At 55.6% G+C, this 18082-nt stretch overlaps 1 protein-coding gene across 27 annotated transcripts in view; it reads right to left on the reverse strand.

Moving 5' to 3' along the window:
• RBM10 (RNA binding motif protein 10) overlaps window positions 1-18082 on the reverse strand; it is a 26467-nt gene continuing 8385 nt past the window's right edge. For 2 of the 27 annotated variants that reach the window (XM_070290254.1, XM_070290242.1), the window contains exons 3-24: window positions 14901-15084; window positions 13193-13423; window positions 11329-11398; window positions 9462-9535; window positions 8011-8097; window positions 5878-5938; window positions 5559-5735; window positions 5039-5196; window positions 4774-4871; window positions 4600-4687; window positions 3805-3919; window positions 3565-3704; window positions 3345-3462; window positions 3160-3251; window positions 2908-3072; window positions 1845-1994; window positions 1470-1535; window positions 1204-1392; window positions 1050-1124; window positions 635-741; window positions 430-559; window positions 1-343 (exon numbers count right to left, since the gene is read on the reverse strand). In XM_070290254.1, coding sequence (XP_070146355.1) covers window positions 218-343; window positions 430-559; window positions 635-741; window positions 1050-1124; window positions 1204-1392; window positions 1470-1535; window positions 1845-1994; window positions 2908-3072; window positions 3160-3251; window positions 3345-3462; window positions 3565-3704; window positions 3805-3919; window positions 4600-4687; window positions 4774-4871; window positions 5039-5196; window positions 5559-5735; window positions 5878-5938; window positions 8011-8097; window positions 9462-9535; window positions 11329-11398; window positions 13193-13423; window positions 14901-15084 — 2701 coding nt within the window. In that variant the 3' untranslated portion in view covers window positions 1-217. Of the gene's footprint in view, window positions 344-429; window positions 560-634; window positions 742-1049; window positions 1125-1203; window positions 1393-1469; window positions 1536-1844; window positions 1995-2907; window positions 3073-3159; window positions 3252-3344; window positions 3463-3564; window positions 3705-3804; window positions 3992-4599; window positions 4688-4773; window positions 4872-5035; window positions 5197-5558; window positions 5739-5877; window positions 5939-8010; window positions 8098-9461; window positions 9536-11328; window positions 11399-13192; window positions 13424-14900; window positions 15085-18082 lie in introns of all 27 variants that reach the window. The other 25 variants (XM_070290246.1, XM_070290238.1, XM_070290252.1 and 22 more) reach the window with 13 other exon arrangements.

Raw genomic sequence — 18082 nt, forward strand, 5'->3', positions numbered from 1 at the left:
TGCGGACTTTTCAGCTTTTATTACAAAAACAAGGGTGATTCCAGCCCAGTTTTCCAATAAAAGTCTGCAACTCAAAGTTTGACTTGGTCACAGCTTCTCTGGCTGGGGAGTAGGGCTGGTAGACAGGTGCAAGGCTTTGCTTTAACCACCCAATATTTCATTTTCCCCCGCCCCACGCTGGACACCTGATGCAAGTATAAGTAGGTCTTGCAGCTGTTCACTGGGCCTCGTTGAAGCGGGTCACCATTGTCTTGTGCAGCGTCTCCTTGTAGGACTCAGTTGACGTGACCCCATAGGAGCTGCCTCGGGCACCCAAGCCAGAGCCCCGCACCCGTGTCTGGGCCTGTGTGAAGGAGGCAGACTCTGTTAGTCAGTCAAGGCTACAGTGGAGAGCACTGGAGGATGGGCAAGGGATCCCAGCAGGCTCACCTCAATGGGAGTCACAATGCCCTGCTTCTTGCGGCCCAGGCCACTGCCCTCTTTCCAGCCCATGGCTTGGAGCATGCGACTGCCAATATTGTCACTGCCCAGCCCATCCCGCGTGGGCTGCTCAAAGTCCCTGCAGGGGACAGGGGCACAGTGTGAGTGGCAGACCTGCTGGCCCCACGCCCCCCACCTGGCCCTGGACACTCACACGGAGGCCGCAGACATGCTGCTGTACTTTCTCCTCTTGGGCTCCGGTGGCTCAGGGATGCCGTACTTCTCTCTGCGTTCAGCTGCGCGGTCCCGGTACTTCATTTGCTGAAACAGTGTATATGTGTGAGAATGAAGGGGCTGACAGCTCTTTGCAGGAAACATGGGCACAGCTGGGGTCAGGGGGCCCACAGGGAATCAGATCTGGCCAACAGGTCTGAGGTCCTGCAGCTACCAGCCGCCCGCCAACACGGGGTAGTTGGGAAGAAGCTCGTGCATGGCGACAGATGTGAGGTGGCTGATGGCAGCCAGGCTGTGTCTAGCTGAGGAACTTGCCCGCACCAGTTGCCTGCATGACAGATGGGGTGCTTGGCAAGGGATCGACGGATGGAGCCGGGGAGTGGGTCACACCTCACCTCCATGTCATTCTTCTCAAGTGCCTCCAGCTCGTTTTCTGACAGGTGGGCTCGCCGGTGAATCTCAAGGTTTTGCTGTAAAGGAGGACAGGAGGAAAGTGAAGCGGTTGGGCCAGGCCAGGCTGGGGTTCCCTGCCAGGCCTCCCTCAGTCACCTTGTGGAGCCCGGAGAGCTGCTGGTGCCGGATAAGCGCCTCCTTGCTGGGGAACTGGCGCCGGCAAAGCAGACAGGCCAGCTTCTGCCAGTCGGTGAGCTTCTCCTCCCGCTCTGGGCCCCCGCGTTCCTGCTCCTCCTCACTGTCACTCTCCCCACTGTAGGCTGCCACCAGCCCCCTAGGTGGGCTCTGGAAAAGGGGAAGGCAAGAGGTCAGGCTTGGCTAGTTCACAGCCCCCCACCCTTCTTTCTGCCCCAGGCACTCACTGGGCGGTCATCGCTGGCCAGTTTGGGGAGGTCCATGCTGGTGTGCTGTCTCTCAGCTAGTGCTCCCTGGGGTGGAAAAATGGAAGTGTTAGTTGCTCTGTCATGTCCGATTCTTTGCAACGCCATGGACTATAGCCCGCCAGGCTCCTCTGTCCATGGGATTCTCCAGGGAAGAATACTGGAGTGGATTGCCATGCCCTCCTTTAGGAGATCTTCCCGACTCAGCGATGGAACCCATGTCTCCTGCATTGGAGGCAGATTCTTTACCATCTGAAGCACCAGGGGTGGAGGGACAGGGAAATTCAGGGACTCCACAGAAGGACCAAAGGGATGACAAGCCTGGGGACAGAGCACAGATGGATGGCCACAACACACCTTCTTCTCGAGGATGGCGTAGCCTGCATCGGCGGTGGCTGACTCCCGCCTTTCATCATCTCGCAAGTTGCTGATGGGCTGGAAGCTGTTTTTGAAGTTTTCTTTTTGTTTGTTGAGGCTGCGGGCCCAGCGTTCCATGTCCTTCGCAATCTAGGGATGAGGGTGGTGGTGGGGTGAGGCTCCTAGGAATCTACCAACTGCTGGGGTCACCAACTCTAACCACTGCCCTTGTAGCAGCCCACCCCTTCCTGCCCTGCAGCCTCAAGTGGAAGGACAGAGAGGCAGAGGTTAAAGTCCCCATTTCTCTGTCATCCTGTCATTAGTGCTCCTCAGCAAGCCCCTCCCTTGCTGTGTCCCTATTCTCCTCACAGGTGTCCATGCTATTAGGGTCGCTATGAGTTTTCATCATTCTGAAATGCATAGAATGGCTTGCTCGGCATACAATTTTAATTAACAGGTGTGATTCTATGCCACATTTTGTATTGATGCCCAATCCCTACCCAGGCACACCATCAGTTTTAGAATTTACCAGGCTATCAAGGGAACACGAAGTTCTTGCTTCTAAGTGTTGTACCCAGACTGTCACACTCTTTCTCCTCAGAGAAGACATGGAGGTTCCCTCCAACTGCCCACTACCACAGAACACTGCAATGGCTGTTTTCCTGCCCACCCCCTGATGGGCCTGGAAGAAGTTCTCTGGCATGTGTATACACAGACAGATGAATACACACCATCAGGTGGGGTTCTGGGCCCACAGGAGCAGACTTGTGCATCTGTTTCCCTAGGCAGGGTTAGCCTGGCTACAGGTGTGCACAGACCAGCCCACATTGTCACCAACAGCACAAAGGTTCCCACCAGGGGACAGGATAGTTGATAGGCTGCACTTGGATGGCAGTGGCCACCTCAGGAAGGTGGGCAGCCTGACTGTGTACCGAGGAGACGGCCCTGGCTCAAGATCACACAGCGCAGAGCAGAGCCGGACCAGGAGCCGGGTCTCTCTCAAGCACAGATACTACCCAGAAGACACCTAATGGACAGTGACTGCTGGGCTCCCAGTGTTCACCTGTTGGGCCGTCTTAGTCTTGTGCTTTTCCTTCTTCTCTTTGCCCTCCTTGGAGGGCGCTCCTGTCTCCTTATGCCCGTCAGCTGACTGCTCCAGGGCAGGGACGTAGGTCCGCCTCTCCCCATCCCAGTACAGGTACTGCTGGCTCTGGGCATTGTAGTAGTACTGGGGTGATGGGAGAAGGGACGTGAGGGAGGACTGAGATGCCATGGAGCAGACGCCACCCCCTCCCCTCCCAGGCCGCCCCATCACCTGAGAGTTGGGATCATAGTAGAGGCCCGTCTGGGGGTCGTAGTAGTAACCAGATGTCTCATCGTACTGGTAGGTGGAGACGTCAGGAACAGCTGGGGAGTGACAAGTGTGTGGGAGGGGTGTCACACACCTCGCTGCTTTGTGAAGGAGCCCCCTGTCCCTCAGTGCAGGCTGTGGCTACTCACGGTACTGGCTGTAGGACTCCTGGGCAGAGGGACTCGTGGCCGGTGGCAGGGTAGAGCTGGGATGGGTGGGACTCTGGAGCTCTGACTTGAGCACAGCAGGTGATATGATGGTGTATGACTGGTCATGGGGGCAAGAACAGGGAATAAGGCTCAGTGTCTGCCAGTGACCCCATGTCACCCAGGAGCCCCCCAAGGACCCTTCCCCCTTGATTTCCCTCACCTGGCTGTTGGCAGCACCCTGGCTCCCACTTGCTTCAGCTGCTGACTGCTGGTAGACACCAGGAGTGGCACCAGGCTGGGCACGGGAGAAAGCCTGTAGGGACACAGAGTCCACCCCAGGCTCCAGGGAGGTCTCGGGACCTGGGAAGGGCAACAGAGAAGAGAGAATGTGAATGGCAGGACCCAGGACCCTAGGCCTGCCAGTCCCCACTGTGGGTTTGGGGGAGACGCTGAGGCTCACCTGCTCCAGCCGGGTCCCCTTTGGTTCCGGTGATGCCAGGGCCCTTTGCGCCCTTGAGGTAGCCATGGGCATAGAGAGAGGACTCTGTGCCCTGGCTGCCGCCATAGCCCTCATCCTGTTGGTAGTAGCTGTAGTCGACCGTTGGCTCCTCGGGGGTGGCCCAGGCACCCTCCCCACCCTGGGAGGCCTGAGGGGCAGGTGGGAGGGGCTCATTAGCAGAGGAGGTGGTGTAGAGGGGAGGGGAACCGGCTAAGAGGCATGTGCCCACAAGGGAAGCTAGTGTCTGTCTGCTGACAGAAACCATGCAGCCTTCAGACAAGAACACCGGGCCACAGCGGAGCGGGGTGGTGACAAAAACAAGACTGGAACAAAGACACGTGCCAAAACACTCCCAGAGCTGACATTGTTAGATGCGCTGTGTGTTATATGGGTTGGGGGGTCAGACCAGGGAAGATGCCATCCTCCCCGCCTATATTTTCCTCTCCCAATTTTCTTACAGCCACTTCTAAGTTCCCTTTTATCAAAAAAAGTTGAAACAATTCACAATGACACATGAGCACCAAACAGAAGAGAAAAGCGGCTGCGTGGCCCTGGAAAGGGAAGCCTGGGAGGAGGGGCTAGGGAATGGAGCTGCCATGAGGCCCCTGCAGCCCACACCGGCAACCATCGGGAGAGGGTTTCTGGTCCACGGGAAGCCGCTACAGCAAGGCAGCCCTCCTGTTTGCAGAGAGGGAGCGGGAGTGTGGAGGTGGCCCAGGTATGGGGGAGCTGGGGTGGAGGGGAGTCTCTGAGTACCTGTGAGATGGCCCACTGGGCCGCGGCAATGGCAGTGCTGGCCACAGAGGCAGCATTGATGCGACTGCCTTCGTTGGAGGCCATATCCCTGGGGAGGATGTCAGAGACTGGAAGTGAGACAGGAGGCCCCAGGCTGGGGGGCAGGCTGAGAAGGGACACAGGTGGGGCCCTGACCTCTTAGAACCCTTGGCAAACTCGACGTTGATGGTCTTGCCGTCGATGGTAAGTGGTGGGTGTAAGGCCTGCAGGATCTGTAGCAGCTGGGCTGCCTCCTGGGGGTGGGCAGGGCAGAAGGGTCAGGCCCGGGGAGGCCCCCGGCTCCATTGCCCCATTTCCAGGTTTGGGGCCGTGGTTGGGGAGCTAGGGTCAGTGTCCCTCCTCCCTGCCCTGGGGGCCGGGACTCTGGCTGCCCGGCCCCCCCCTGTGCCGCCCTCACCACGATGGTGGAGAGCTGGATAAAGGCGAAGCCACGGTTCAGTTGGGTCTGCTTGTCCTTGATGACGCGTACATTGGAGGAGGACAGCACTGCATAGGGTGCCAGGGCCCCCAGGATGGAGTCCATGGTGCTATGCGGGTTCAGGTTGCGCAAAATGATGGCTGTGGGAAGGGACTCAACATTAGGGAGCACCAATAACCCCCTCCAGCCCTGCCCTCTGCTGGCTCCCCACTGCTTCCTCTCCCTGGCCTCCATGTTTTTGTACCTGTTGCTTCCTCCCACCTCTTCCTCTCTGCTTGTCGGCCCAAGTCCCAGCTCAGCCACTTGCCTGGAGAGAATCGTCTCAACACACCCTTCAAGTAGAGTTTGGTAATGCTCTTCTTCTGCTCTCCCTACATTATGTGTCTGACTCCAAACCCGGTGGACCCCTGGGAAGACTAAGTCCTGGTCACCACCGTCTCTCTGGCCTCAGGGAACCCAGCCTAGACACCCTAAGGCAGAGAGGAAGGAGCAATGGACTCACTGTCATTGGCATTCTCCGAGCTTGGCTCTGAGCCCTGTGACAGGGCCTGGGAGGCCAGCACTCCCTGGGCCTGGTAGGGCTGTGGCAGGGGCAGCAGGCCCTGGCTTAGCTCCCGACCCCCCAGCGGCAGCGTCTGCTGATCCAACCTCGCGCCCAGGGGCAGCTTCTGCTCCGCCTCTGCTAGGGGCATCAGGAGAGAGACTGGTGACAAACTGGAAGGAGCTCCCAGGCAGGTCACCCTCCTTCCAGAGCTGTGACCTTCACCCTTCGCCCCTCTCCCCACAATGTCCCAAGGAAGAGGGAGGTAGGAAGGCCGTACCTGACTTGGGCACCCCACATTTGAAGCACTTCTCACGGCGTTTGAAGTTCTGGACGCCACACTGTGAGGCACAGGCCAGGCTGTCAGAGGCAGCAGGGGGTGGGGGGTGGGGGCTTTCCATTGCACCCTCCAAATGTGGATCCAGAAATCTTCCAGGGATCCCACCATGCCCCAGGAAGGTCCCAGGGTCAGGGGAGGGGGGAGCAAAGGGCTTTGGGGAATGGCTGTCATTCTCAGACACACGACTCTTTACATGGTTTCAAATTTCTCCTCAGCGCCCACCCCTCAACTCAGGAGTCCGTAACCCACCCCCTACCTCTGTTACCAACTGCTGTCTCCTCCAAGGGACCAGCTCAGAGACGTTTCCGCCTCCAAAGTCCTTTTAGTAGGTTCCTCTTCCCAGAACGTACTTTCCTTCTCAGAAACCTTCATCACTTTTCTATCCTTAAAAAGTCAGTAGCCCCTCTCCTGCCAGGCCTCACCCCTTCATCTCGAGGTTGGATCTTGCCACTCTTGAGAAATAAATCTGCCTTGGGCATTGCAGCCTCTGGAGACCCCCAGTTTTCACCACATTTCGGTCTCTGATCCGCGGTCAAGTCCTGAGCACTGTTCCCATGCCAGGCTCTCCGCAGCATGCGGCCTAACAGTAGGGAGCGGATGTAGCACAGAGGTGCAGCAGGTCAGTCTGGAAATGGTCACCACCAGGGACTCCAGGAGAGGAGTGGGCCTTGAGGCCCAGCTTACTCAGCTGGGTATAGTCCGCATGGCTGTTTCACCTGGGAGGCCCAGAGGTTTGGTTTTGCTGGGAAGCACTTGCTAGCAGAGGACACAAGACATTTTGTGTAGCTGGTGTAGGAGGGTGGAGAGAAAGGCAAAAGCCAAGGCTAGAGAAGGTGACATTAAATCCCAGAGGAGCGTCACACTCACGTTCAGATATGTGCAGGTTTTTGGCAGAGTTGGAGGGACATGGTCAGAAGTGGGTGTGAGGAATGCCAAAGGTGAGGGAGTGGGAGACAGGCAAGAGGCCAGAAAACCAGAGAGGGGCCCATGGTGACTGTCTGGAGGAGGGGTGAGGACCAGCCTGCACAGTGAGAATGGCAATGGAAGGTGTTTGTGTGATGGACGTGACAAGACCAGAGAGCAATAGGATGTGGTAGATAAAGGAGAGGAAAGAACAGACTGCCCTAGTTTTAAGGAGCATCTGAAAATACAGGAGAGATGGAGTGAGTCCTCCTGTCACTCTCTCCAGAGAGGCTGGACATCTGCCTTCTGGTATTACTCTTTTCATTTTCAAACAAAGAGGCCCCCCTCCCCCACTTTACTGGGCAGAGTTCTTCTTGGGGAGAGGCTTGGGGGCCCCTGCAAGCTCTCAGGACTTAGGTCTCAGGGCTGCCAGCCGGCTGCAGAAGGTGAGGTTGGCCTAAGGGGGGACCCAAACCCACGGTGGCACCCATAGCCTATGATTAGGAATAAGACGCAGCTCGAGGTTCCATCTCTCTGAGCCTCAGCCTCCTCCCAGGGAACATGAGCGCAAAGACCTACAGCTTGTACAGTCAGTCTCTGTGGACCTGGCTCTGTCAGGGGTTGGGTCATCTGACACAAGCTCTCAGAACACCCTACACATTATTCAGGACAGCAGCTGACAGGTGCTGCTCCAAGTGCTACCCTCTCATCACTGCATTTCAATCCTTCTGACCACCTCTGGGTATTTAGTATTTGCGTTTTCGAGATGGGGAGAGTGAGGCAAAGAGAGGTTAATACTCTGACCTCAAGGGGGATTTTGAGGGAGTCTAATTTCAGCCAGTCTGGCCCTGATGCCCACTTTTCATACACCAAGTTATGCTTCACCGTCACTAGTCACTCACATAAACGTCTATGTGACATCTATTGGGGCCTCAGGCAATATCGTGCTGCATGAGGGCAGAGCCTGGCACTGAGTGAAAGCTCAGTATGAATTGGCAGCTGGCTGGGTGGACGAGGAGGGGAGTCGTGGGGGAGGCAATAGCGGTGCTGCCGGAGCTGGGCCAGTTCCTCCATGCCCGCACCACTCAGAGGCCCCAGGGAGACAGACATGTTGCCACCCCTGCCGCGGCTGTCTCAATCCATGGCACTTGCTGCCCACTGCCCCTGTACCTTATTACACAGCCAGTCCTCATTGATCTTGGGCTTGGGGTCGCTGTAGTGCATGGATACCTTCTGGCCCAGGATGTTGAGGGAGTGCTGCGGGGAAAAGCAGAGCACAGTGAGGCCTGGGCAGCAGTGCCCCACGCACCGTTTCAGCACAGGAGAAGAGAGTGAGCGAGCCCTTCAGCTGGATGGATGAGGGACAGGGAACGGAGGGAGGTCGGAGAACTGACAAGGGAAGAAGGAAGGGAAGGAGGGAGGGAAAGAGCCACAGCCCTCGGGCGCAGCTGTTTGCTGCCTTTCCGGGCACGCACACGTGAACACACTCCACCAGGCATACAGTGCTCGGCTGCCCGAAGCTTGCCGGACAGTGCGGCAAACCCCCACTCAGCCCTAACACTGCCAGGCCACACCCAGGGCCAGCACTACACAGGCTACACTTGGGATGAAGGGGACAGGGAGGGGAGGGAGAGGAGGGGAGAGAAAGAGAGAGAGAGCGCACGCGCGCTAGTGCTGGAGAAGGGGAGAAAGAAAGAGCCATATTTAAAAGATGGACGGTCCTGCAGTGAAGCTGTCTTCCCGTGGCCAGCTGGGTCCTTGGGCCCACTAGCCTGTGGACCAGCAGAGATGGCCCCAGGGCCGCCATATCGCCCCATTCCCCTTCCCCCGGCCCGAGGCACAGTGCCCCATAGCAGTCAGCTGGGCTCTGGGTGGGTGAGCAGAAGCTTTGGGTCTCTGAAGGTCCCAAAGCTGTTGGGTTAGGAGCCCATGCCAGGCTGGGGGAGTGAGCTCCCCTCCCTTCCGGACAGCAAGACTCCTTGCTGGGAGGGCAGACCTGTCCCCAGTGGAGACTCCTGGGCAGGCCAGGTGCAGTGGGAGGGGTGGGGCACCAAAGTGAGTCCTGGTGAATGAAACTATGACCCCTGACTGGTACTTTAGGTCAATAGAATCCTGCTGGCCTGTCCTATGGAAATCACAGGGCCAAGCTCACAGGGAGAGAGCTGGCAAAACAGGACTTGCTAATTAGTAATGCCAACAACTAAGTTTCCCCAGCGGCTGGACTTGCAGTGGTGCCTGAGTGAAACAAAGTCCTGGCTCTGCCTCACCCCAGGGCAGGGTGGTCCCCCGGGGAGTGGGCACCTGGGTGGAAGAACCCCCCTACCACCCCCAAGGCAGCCCTTCCTCTTAAAACTCAGCTGGGAGAGGAGGAGAGGCAGAGCTAGCGCCTGACCAGAGGGAAGGGCCAGTGGCAAGTGTGGGCTCTTAATGGAAGCCCAGTGGGTAGCGAGAGACAGGAAGAGGAGATAGTGAGGGTCAGGAAGGGGTAGAGAGAGGGGTTGGGGGGGATGAGACACAGGACCACAGGGCAGGGAACTGTGTCCGTAAGAATCAGGCGATGGGGAGCGCTCGATTACAAAGTAGTATTTGTTTGGGGGGGGGTTCAAGTGCGGCAAAGCAACCTGATTGGCTTCCATCCATCGTGTAGCGTCCTGCAAGTGACTAAACTCGACGAAGGCGAAGCCCCGGCTCTGACCTGGAGACAGCATTCAGATACAGACGCAGTGGGTTAGTCAACAGCTTTGGACACACGGCGTTCCCGGGGGCGGGACCCGAGGGGAGAGGACTGGGGGTGGGGGGCAGAGAGGGAAGTGGAGAGAGGAAAAAGGAAGAAAGGGAGAGAGAAAAGCAAAGAGAGAAAGACCAGGATGTGGGAGGCCAGGGAGATGGTCGGTAGGGGCAGGAAGGAGGGAAGAAGGGAGGCAGGAAAACACAGCCGGAGAGGAGTTGGGGGCGGGGGATACACACACGGTAGCTGGGAAGAAAGACAGAGATGGGGGCTCAGGCACACCTGCCCAGACAGCCTGGGGTGACAGAGACGGAGAGAAGGAGCTGGGAGGGAAAAAGTACAAGGAGAGGTCTGTCTCCAGGAAAGGAAGGAGGGCAGAGGGGCAGGCTGATGGTTTCACCTGGGCCAGAATCACCAACTGGAATGGTGAGGCCCAGCACGAGGCCAGGGTAGTCCAGGAGGGGTCCCACAACAGGTGTGTAATGGAAGGAGCAAAAGAGAAGCGGGGCTAGGCTGCTTGGTGAGGCTGGAGAGGCTCCAGGACCATCAGGAACCAGGGGAAGTCAGGGACACAATGTTCCCCTCAGCCTCACCACCATGCAGGGAAGGTGGGACTCCCCAGGGAGCCACCTCAGGGCCAAGCTGGGAAGACTATAGCCACCCCAGTCCAGGTCCTCCAAGATGGCAGGAGAATGGGGGCCAGGTAGTCCAAGGAGACCTTCAAGAATCTGTAGGGCCGTGGTAGGAGCACCCGGGGCCACAGAGGGGGCCTGGGACACCACCCCGGGGAGACCAGAATCCTGCCAGCCTGGCTAGGGTGCAGCAGAGCAAGACCAACATGCTACCAAGAGAGACTCCAGGCCTGGCTGGGAGAAGGATCCAGGGCTTGAGGCCGCCAGAAAGCAGCTCCTCCTTTGGAGGTGCACACACTGGGAGAGCTTAGACACGGCGGGGCATGCTTGATCTCCAAAAGAATAACTGTTAGGATGCACAGGAGGATGAAATGGTATAATTAAAGAGAGAGTGAGAGGTAGGGACAGAGAGATACACACACACACACACACACACATATACACACACACACACAGATGGAGGAGTGGGGAGGAGACTGAAGATGGAGAGAGAAGCCCAGGCAGAGCGAGGCCTCACTGGGCCTGACTTGGGTAGCCTGGGCCGGAGATCCTGCAGAGACACCCCACCCCGCCCACTAACCTCAGGCCAGCTCCAAGCAGCCTGCAAGAGGGAGGGAGGGAACGAGCGAGGCCAGCGACCTGGGCTGTTCCTTGGGATGCACTCTTGGACAAGAGCCATCCCCTGCCTCCCCTCCTGGGACACATGGGTGGGACCTACTTTCTGGTCAGAGGCTGTTACCAGAACAGTGTCAGGGAGAGCAAGGAGCAGGGAAAGGAGAAGAAGAGGGAAGGAAGGGAGTCTACGAGGGGGACGGGGTACCGTCTCAGATTCTCAGAGTCCCACAGAGGACGATCCTGGAGCCTGGCCCTGGCCCTGCCCCCGGGGAGCACTCAGTGCAGCTCACAGCTGCACCCCCTCCCCGACAGGCCCGCATCAGAGGCTCCTGGCCAGAGCTGTGAGGAGGGTGGGAGGAGGGGTGAGAGAAGAGAGGATACCCCCAAGTGGCCCATTCCCAGCTGTGGCAGGAAGGCAGGGTGGGGAGGGTGGGGGAGAAGGCAGAGGCAGGAGGGAGACTCGGAGGCTGAGGCTGGCCAGCAGAAGGGGAGGGTACTGGAACGAAAGCTCACCTGAGGATTTGTTCCGCATCAGCCGGACCTCCCGCGCTTGGATGCCATGGGATTGCAGCTGGCCACGGATCTGTATGGGGTGATATGGATTGAGGCAGGCTCAGCACAAGGGGGCTGTCTGTGGGTACCAGGGGCTGGATGGAGGTCTCTGGGACCCCAAGGGGGTCACAGGGGTTGTGCACACACTGTATCCACTCCCTCTCTCAGGGATTCTCCCCCAGTGATCACAGCTCCGGCCCCCTACCAGTACCCAGTCTCAGCTCTCAGCCCCAGATTTGCAGAGGGAACCAAAGGAAGGAAGGGGTGGGCTGCAAGGTGAAGCATGGCAGTGTAAGGACCTTCAGAGGCAGAGAATGTCAAGAGCAAGTGAGCCAGCAGCTCAAGAATGGTGGGCATGGGTGGTCTGACAACAGGCTTGTTGCAGCCACAAAGCAAGGAAAGCTGGGGCGCAAACCTGGCCCTTCATGAATGGACTGCCCTCCAGCTTGCATCGAGAGAGACCCATGACACAAGCCCCAAACTGGGAAGGACTGGGGTCTGAGCAAAGCCCAGCCATGGGCACTAGATCACGAACAGAGTGGGAACTTGAGGTTGAGACCAAAAGGCACAGCTGTGGGGTATGGAAAGCTTCCTGGATGACCTACGCCAGGCGAAGTTGCAGATGCAACTTGGGATTTGGACCAGGTGAGGCAGGGTCCTGAGGCCAGTGGCACCTCTCGCCAACAACTGGATGCCTGTGCTGGGCACTCTGGACCAGTGGCTATAATGCCTCTGGGCCTCAGTGCCCTCACCAGGGTCAGCAACAGATTGGAGGTTCAACAGGCACACATGAGAATGGAGAAGAGAGAGACATAGGAGATCAGGATCACAATACTCAGGGAGGGCTCAGGAAATGGCTGGAACATGGGCTCTGGGGCTCAGCTGCCCAGGTTCAGACCCCAACTCTGCTCTGTCACTTGCTGGCTATGGGAACTGGGGCCAGCTGCCAGGGGCCTGGCCTCCTCATCCGTAGGATGAAAAACACAGAGGACCTTCCCTGTAAGGCGGCTGTGCATGTGGCCCACCATGTGACAGATCCTCCACAAATGGAAACATGCAGCTACTGCCTGACCCTGAACAGGGCAGGTGGGCCAGACCTGAGAGCTCTCAGACACACAGGTGGGGTTTTCTCTGCGACAGCACAGGCAGCCAGCAGGTTTCAGGGGAGAGCTGAGTGGAGCCTTCACAGGCCGTGAGGAGGAGGAGGAGAACTGGGTAGGGTAGTGAGGAGGCTATTCTAGTGGCCCACATGGGGTTTTCCTGCTCATGAAGGGAAGTTGGTACGGACAGGGAGGGAATGTCACACAGGCAGACGGGGTGGGAGGGCTGCAACAGCAGTGAAGGAAGGAGGACTCAAGGCTCTGTGGTTGTGCCAGTGAGGAGATCCGGGGCTGCTGGCAAAAGAGAGCAGGTGGTAGGGAATGAGAATAAAACCTCAGAAAATCCCATGGAGAGCCTCCCCAGCCTGCAGGGTCTCCACATCACAGCAATATCTGGCAGCGGGCCTGGTGAGCATTTGGCCTTTGATCGGCATATGCAGAAGGGATGATCACCAGCAGAATGCGTGGAAGGAATGCTCTATTCCCTCCCACAGCCACCGCTGCAGCTCCCTGGCCAAACCAGCCTGTGCCACACTCCTCCCTTCCAGACTAGGAGATGACGGGGCCTGCCCCGGGGGCAGAGCAGTGCTGGGGGACAGGGCTGGGGGGAGAAGGGCTGAAAGGTGCCGAGGAAGTGGGGGGTAAGGGAGGGGCTGAGGGCCCTGGAGGGGACCCAGCCTGGCCTCCTGCTCTGCCGCCTGCCCGGGGACATGGGGAGCACGTACGTCATCCTCAGTGGCTGCCTGTGGCAGCATCCTCAGCATGACGATGTTACTGGCCTTCTCCTCCTCCTCCTCCTCCTCCTCCTCCTCCTCCTCCTCCCCTTGCTCGGTCCGATAGTCCTGGTCCCGATAGTCGCCGTCTCGGGGGAAGCCTGGCGGGCCGGTAGGGCTGTGCCTGTGCCGCCGCCGCCGCCTACGCTGAGTCTCGGAGCCCGGGGAGGCCTCGTAGGAATCCTGGCCAACAGAATGAGACGAGAGACACCAGGCGGGCAGTCAGTCTGAGGGTGGGCCTAGGGGCTGGCCGCTGGCTCTCCGAGGCAGGCAGGCTCTGAAAGCCAGGGGTGGGCGGGCTCCGGCTAAAGGCTCGGGGCAGGCAAGGTGGGCAGGCCCTAAACTGCAATCCTCCTGGGAGCTGAAATTCTCCCTCAGATGCTTTGCGGGGGCTGCTTTGATGGGGAGTTGGGGAGAAGCAGGGGGCAGTGTTGGTGTCGGGGAGGAACTCCCACAGACAGGTGAGCAGACGTCCCTGAGACGAGACTGTTGGAGGTTGGCACACTAAACCCTACACTCTTTCTGCCCCCTCCTCCCTCGCCAGCTCAGCTAGTACAAGCACAATTGTTCCCTGTGCCACAGAAGGCCACATGTCACTTAAGACTCCCAGCCTGGGCCCTGTCACCAAGTTGTGGGTTTAGGAATCGCTTAAGACCTCGGCCAGAGTCAGCCAGCAAGGGCTGGCAAAGATTGCGAGGACTACAGCACTGCCCCTCGGTCCCTGATCCACTGCCTGGCCAGTCCTCCGTCACCACCATGCTCCTTCCTAACAGGGTGTGGTCATGGGATTCCTGGGCATTGCCCAAACCCTTTGCTCAGCACTAAGCAAGGCAGGCCTGGGTCCATGCCCATCCTACCCTCATGGGGGCCGAAAACTCAACTCTCCACTCTTGCTGGTCCACCCAGGGCCCACCCGGTGCTCTGGACACATCCAGGCACAGCTCACAGTTGCCACCAAGGAAGCCTGACTGCCCACCATAGGGGTCTTTGTGCTGGACCCCCAGAGGGTGGCTGGCTGCCCATATTCTAATTCCCAGGGCTGGGGTTGCAAGGGTACCCTTCCCACTCCTCTGTACCTGTGTGGACCAGGGCCCTGAGTACCCCCTCAACCTGGGGTTCGCATAAGGCAAGGCTGCTTCATCTCAGATGGGGGCTCCCTGATGGTGGGCATTATGCCTTCCCCTCAGGCCAGGGCTAACTATCCAATATGGAAGTGGCTAGCTGGAGCTCAGAGGAGAGTCCTGAGGGGGCTTTCCTTTCTGTCTAGGGGCTCTGCCACCACTGGGAATGCCCACACTTAGCCTCCCAGAGCCACTCCGCTTGTTGATACCCATGTGACATCCAGGTACCCTCCTGACCCTAGATGCTGGGTCCCCAAACTGGCTGGGAGCAGGCAGTAGAGGGCTTGCAGTGAACCCTGAAGAACAGGGAAGAAGGGAGAGAGGTGGTGGCCAGGGGACCTCAGAAGTACAGAGCCAAGCATGTGGAGGTCAGGGAGACCCAACCTGGGAGAGGAGCCCTCAGAGAGGGGAGTGGGGACAGACCCTTCAGGTGAGGCAAATCCCTTGAGCACAGTCTGAAGGCATGGGAATGGAGAGCTACTGCACGCGGGGCTGCAGCCAGATCAAGGCCCTGCAGGAGCCGGCCCCCCAGCCCTCACCTCTGCACTCTGCTCCTCGGACGAGTCATCATAGTCATGCTTGCCCTCCTGGCTGCCGTACTCGCGGGGATATGAGCGGTAGTCCATGTCTCTGTAGTCATGATCCCGGCTACGGTTTTCCCCGCTGTCATCCTGTGAACGATCGGTGGCTCCGTAACGGCCAGTCCTGTCTCCACGTCCCCCTCTGGGGAAAGAAGGACGGGAAGGGATGAAAGGACAGTCCTTTCCGAAAGAGGTCCTCAGCTCCACCCCCACAGGGATCCCTAAGGCCAACCCCTAATTCCCAGGCTGCCACCACCTCTCCCTCAAAGCCAGCCCACTTCTCTCCTTCCCTTCCCCACCTCTCCATTCCCTCACTGGGCCTTCAGGTGTAGCCCCCTGCCTGGTCTCCTCAGCCTCCACCCAGGCCTCTTCCAGTTCATTCTCTCCACCCTCAAAGCAAGTGAGTGTTTCATAAGGCAAAGCCAACCAAGCCCAACCACAATGCTCCTCCGATGGCTTCCTCTTATTCTCAAGACACCAAAATGCTCACCAAGATCCTACAAGGCCTGCAGGGTCCTGTGGGCTGAGGTCCCTGCCGACCTCTTTCCCTTCAGCTCCCTGGGCACTGCACCACTCTGCCCCTCTGTTTCATGGTCACCTTGCTAGCGGTGGCAGCTGTTTTGTTAAATTTCTCGTACTGAAATAACTAAAATAATTAGCTCAACACTGATTTAATGTGCATTTATTTGGTGATTGAGTCTGGGGAAGGGACCACGCCTATTTGGTTCACTGCTGTATTCCCCAAAGCTTAGCTTAGTGCCTAATACCCAGCAGGTGCCCAATAATTCTCTTTTGATAAAATAATGACTCTAAAGAGCACTAAGTCCTAACCACTGGACCAGCAGGGAACTCCCAGTATTCTAAATGCAACCAATACGTATCTACTTAAAACAAGAAAAACTGGACACCAACATAGACTACTAGCTAGACTACTACTAGCAGGATCGTAATCCTGGTTAGAAATGACACTAGAATGCCCATTATCAACACCATGATTATTATTCTAAGAAACTAGCTAGTAAACAATTAAACAAAGGAAAAAAGAGATTAAAAGCTGGAAAGGAGATGGTAAAATTACTATTACTTGTAGATGATATGAGGATGTATCTGCCTCTGCCTCAGAGAATCAATGGAAAAATCATTACAAATAAATCAGTCAAGATGCTGTGTTCAGAAATTAATATTCAGGAATAAATACCTTGCTGGTATTCAGAGAGCCACTGTTCAGAAATCAGAAGATTCCAAGTGTAATTGCATCAAAAGATTAAATACCTAGACATATGCAAGATCTTATGACTATACGTCACACATATGAGCCAGAATTCATCTGAAATTGGTCAAAGATTTAAACGGAAGAAATGAAACCATAGAAGAAAAGAAAACACGAGATAGTTTTTTTTTTAATAATCTCAAAATGGAGAAAACTGTGACCCAAATCAAGAAGCCATACAAGAAAAGGCTATCAGATCTGATCATATAAAAATAAAACATATCTGTTTGGGAAAAAAAAAAAACAAAATCAGAAAAACAAAAACCATCACAAGCCAAGTCAAGACAGACAATAAACAAGGAAAAGGTATGGGGAAAAAAAGAAAGAGAACTGGATTTACAGAAAATAATACAGTTGACCCTTGAACAAGCACTGACCCTCTGCTCTGTTGAAAATCCAAGTATAATTCATAGCCGACCCTCTGCATTTGTGGTTCCTCTACATGCTCAGATTCAACCATGGATTGTAGCACACTGTAGTATTTATTCCAGGTTCAGTGCATGATACTGGAAGCTTGGGGCTGGTGCACTGAGACGACCCAGAGGGATGGTACGGGGAGGGAGGAGGGAGGGGGGTTCAGGATGGGGAACACGTGTATACCTGTGGCGGATGCATGTTGATGTATGGCAAAACCAATACAATATTGTAAAGTAGCCTCCAATTAAAATAAATAAATTTATATATAAAAAAAAGAATCTGTATATCAACAGACCCGTGCAGTTCAAACCTGTGTTGTTCAAGGGCCAACTGTACAGACGGTTTATATTTGAAAAGATGCTCTATCTCACTCAACAAAAGATGAAAATTAAAACTATACCAGACAGTTCATTTTTGTAACACTTAAAATTTATTTTTTTGTATTTTCCCAAATCTTTTTTTGTGATAAATCATATACATAATTAACAAAAATGTTACCATTTTAAAGGGTACAATTCAGTGAGTGGCACAATGTACACTCACAATGTTGTGTAATCATCACTACTACCTGTTCCAAAAGCTTTTCATCACCCCAAACAGAAACTCCATACTTTAATTAAATAATCATTCCCCACCCTACCTAGCAACCTCTGTTCTCCCCTGTAAGTTCGCCTTTTCTATGCACCTCATATAAGTGGAATCATATAATATTTATGCCTTTGTGTCTGGCACGTTATCTCAGCAGAATGCTGTCAAGGTTCATGTTGCAGAATGTATCAGAATTTCATTTCTTTTTATGGCTACCACATCTGTTGACAGACAACTGGGTTATTTTCACCTACTGGTTATTCTGGATACTATGTATAATGCTGCTATGAACAATGGTATACAAGTATCTGTTTGAGTCTATTTTCAGTTCTTTAGGGTACATACCCAGGAGTGGAACTGCTGAATGTTATGGGTTTCCCAGGTGGCTCAGTGATACAGAATCCGCCTGCCCAACGCAGGAGACACAAGTGATACCAGTTCGATCCCAGGGGTGGAAAGACCCCCTGAAGTAGGAAATGGCAACCCATTCCTGTATTCTTGCCTACTCCATGGACAGAGGAGCCTGGTGGGCTACAGTCCATGAGGCTGCAAAGAGTAGGACGTGGTAACTCTAATTTTTTGACGAATTGCCAGTGTTCCATAGCATCTGTACAATTTTACATTCCTACCAGTGATGCAGTTGCCAATTTATCCACATTGTCATCAACACTTGTTACTTTGCCTTTTTTTCATGTGCTTATTGGTCATTTATACCTCTTCTTTGAAGAAATGTCTATTTGAATCTTTTGCCCATTTTTGAATTAGGTTTTTCTGTTACTGTTGTAGTTCTTGATATATTCTGGGTGTTAATCCCTTATAAGATATATGATTTGCAAACACATCCTCCCACTCTTTAGAATGTCTT

Source organism: Ovis canadensis, chromosome X (genome assembly GCF_042477335.2).
Source record: "Ovis canadensis isolate MfBH-ARS-UI-01 breed Bighorn chromosome X, ARS-UI_OviCan_v2, whole genome shotgun sequence".
In the NCBI taxonomy this organism is placed as follows: domain Eukaryota; kingdom Metazoa; phylum Chordata; class Mammalia; order Artiodactyla; family Bovidae; genus Ovis; species Ovis canadensis.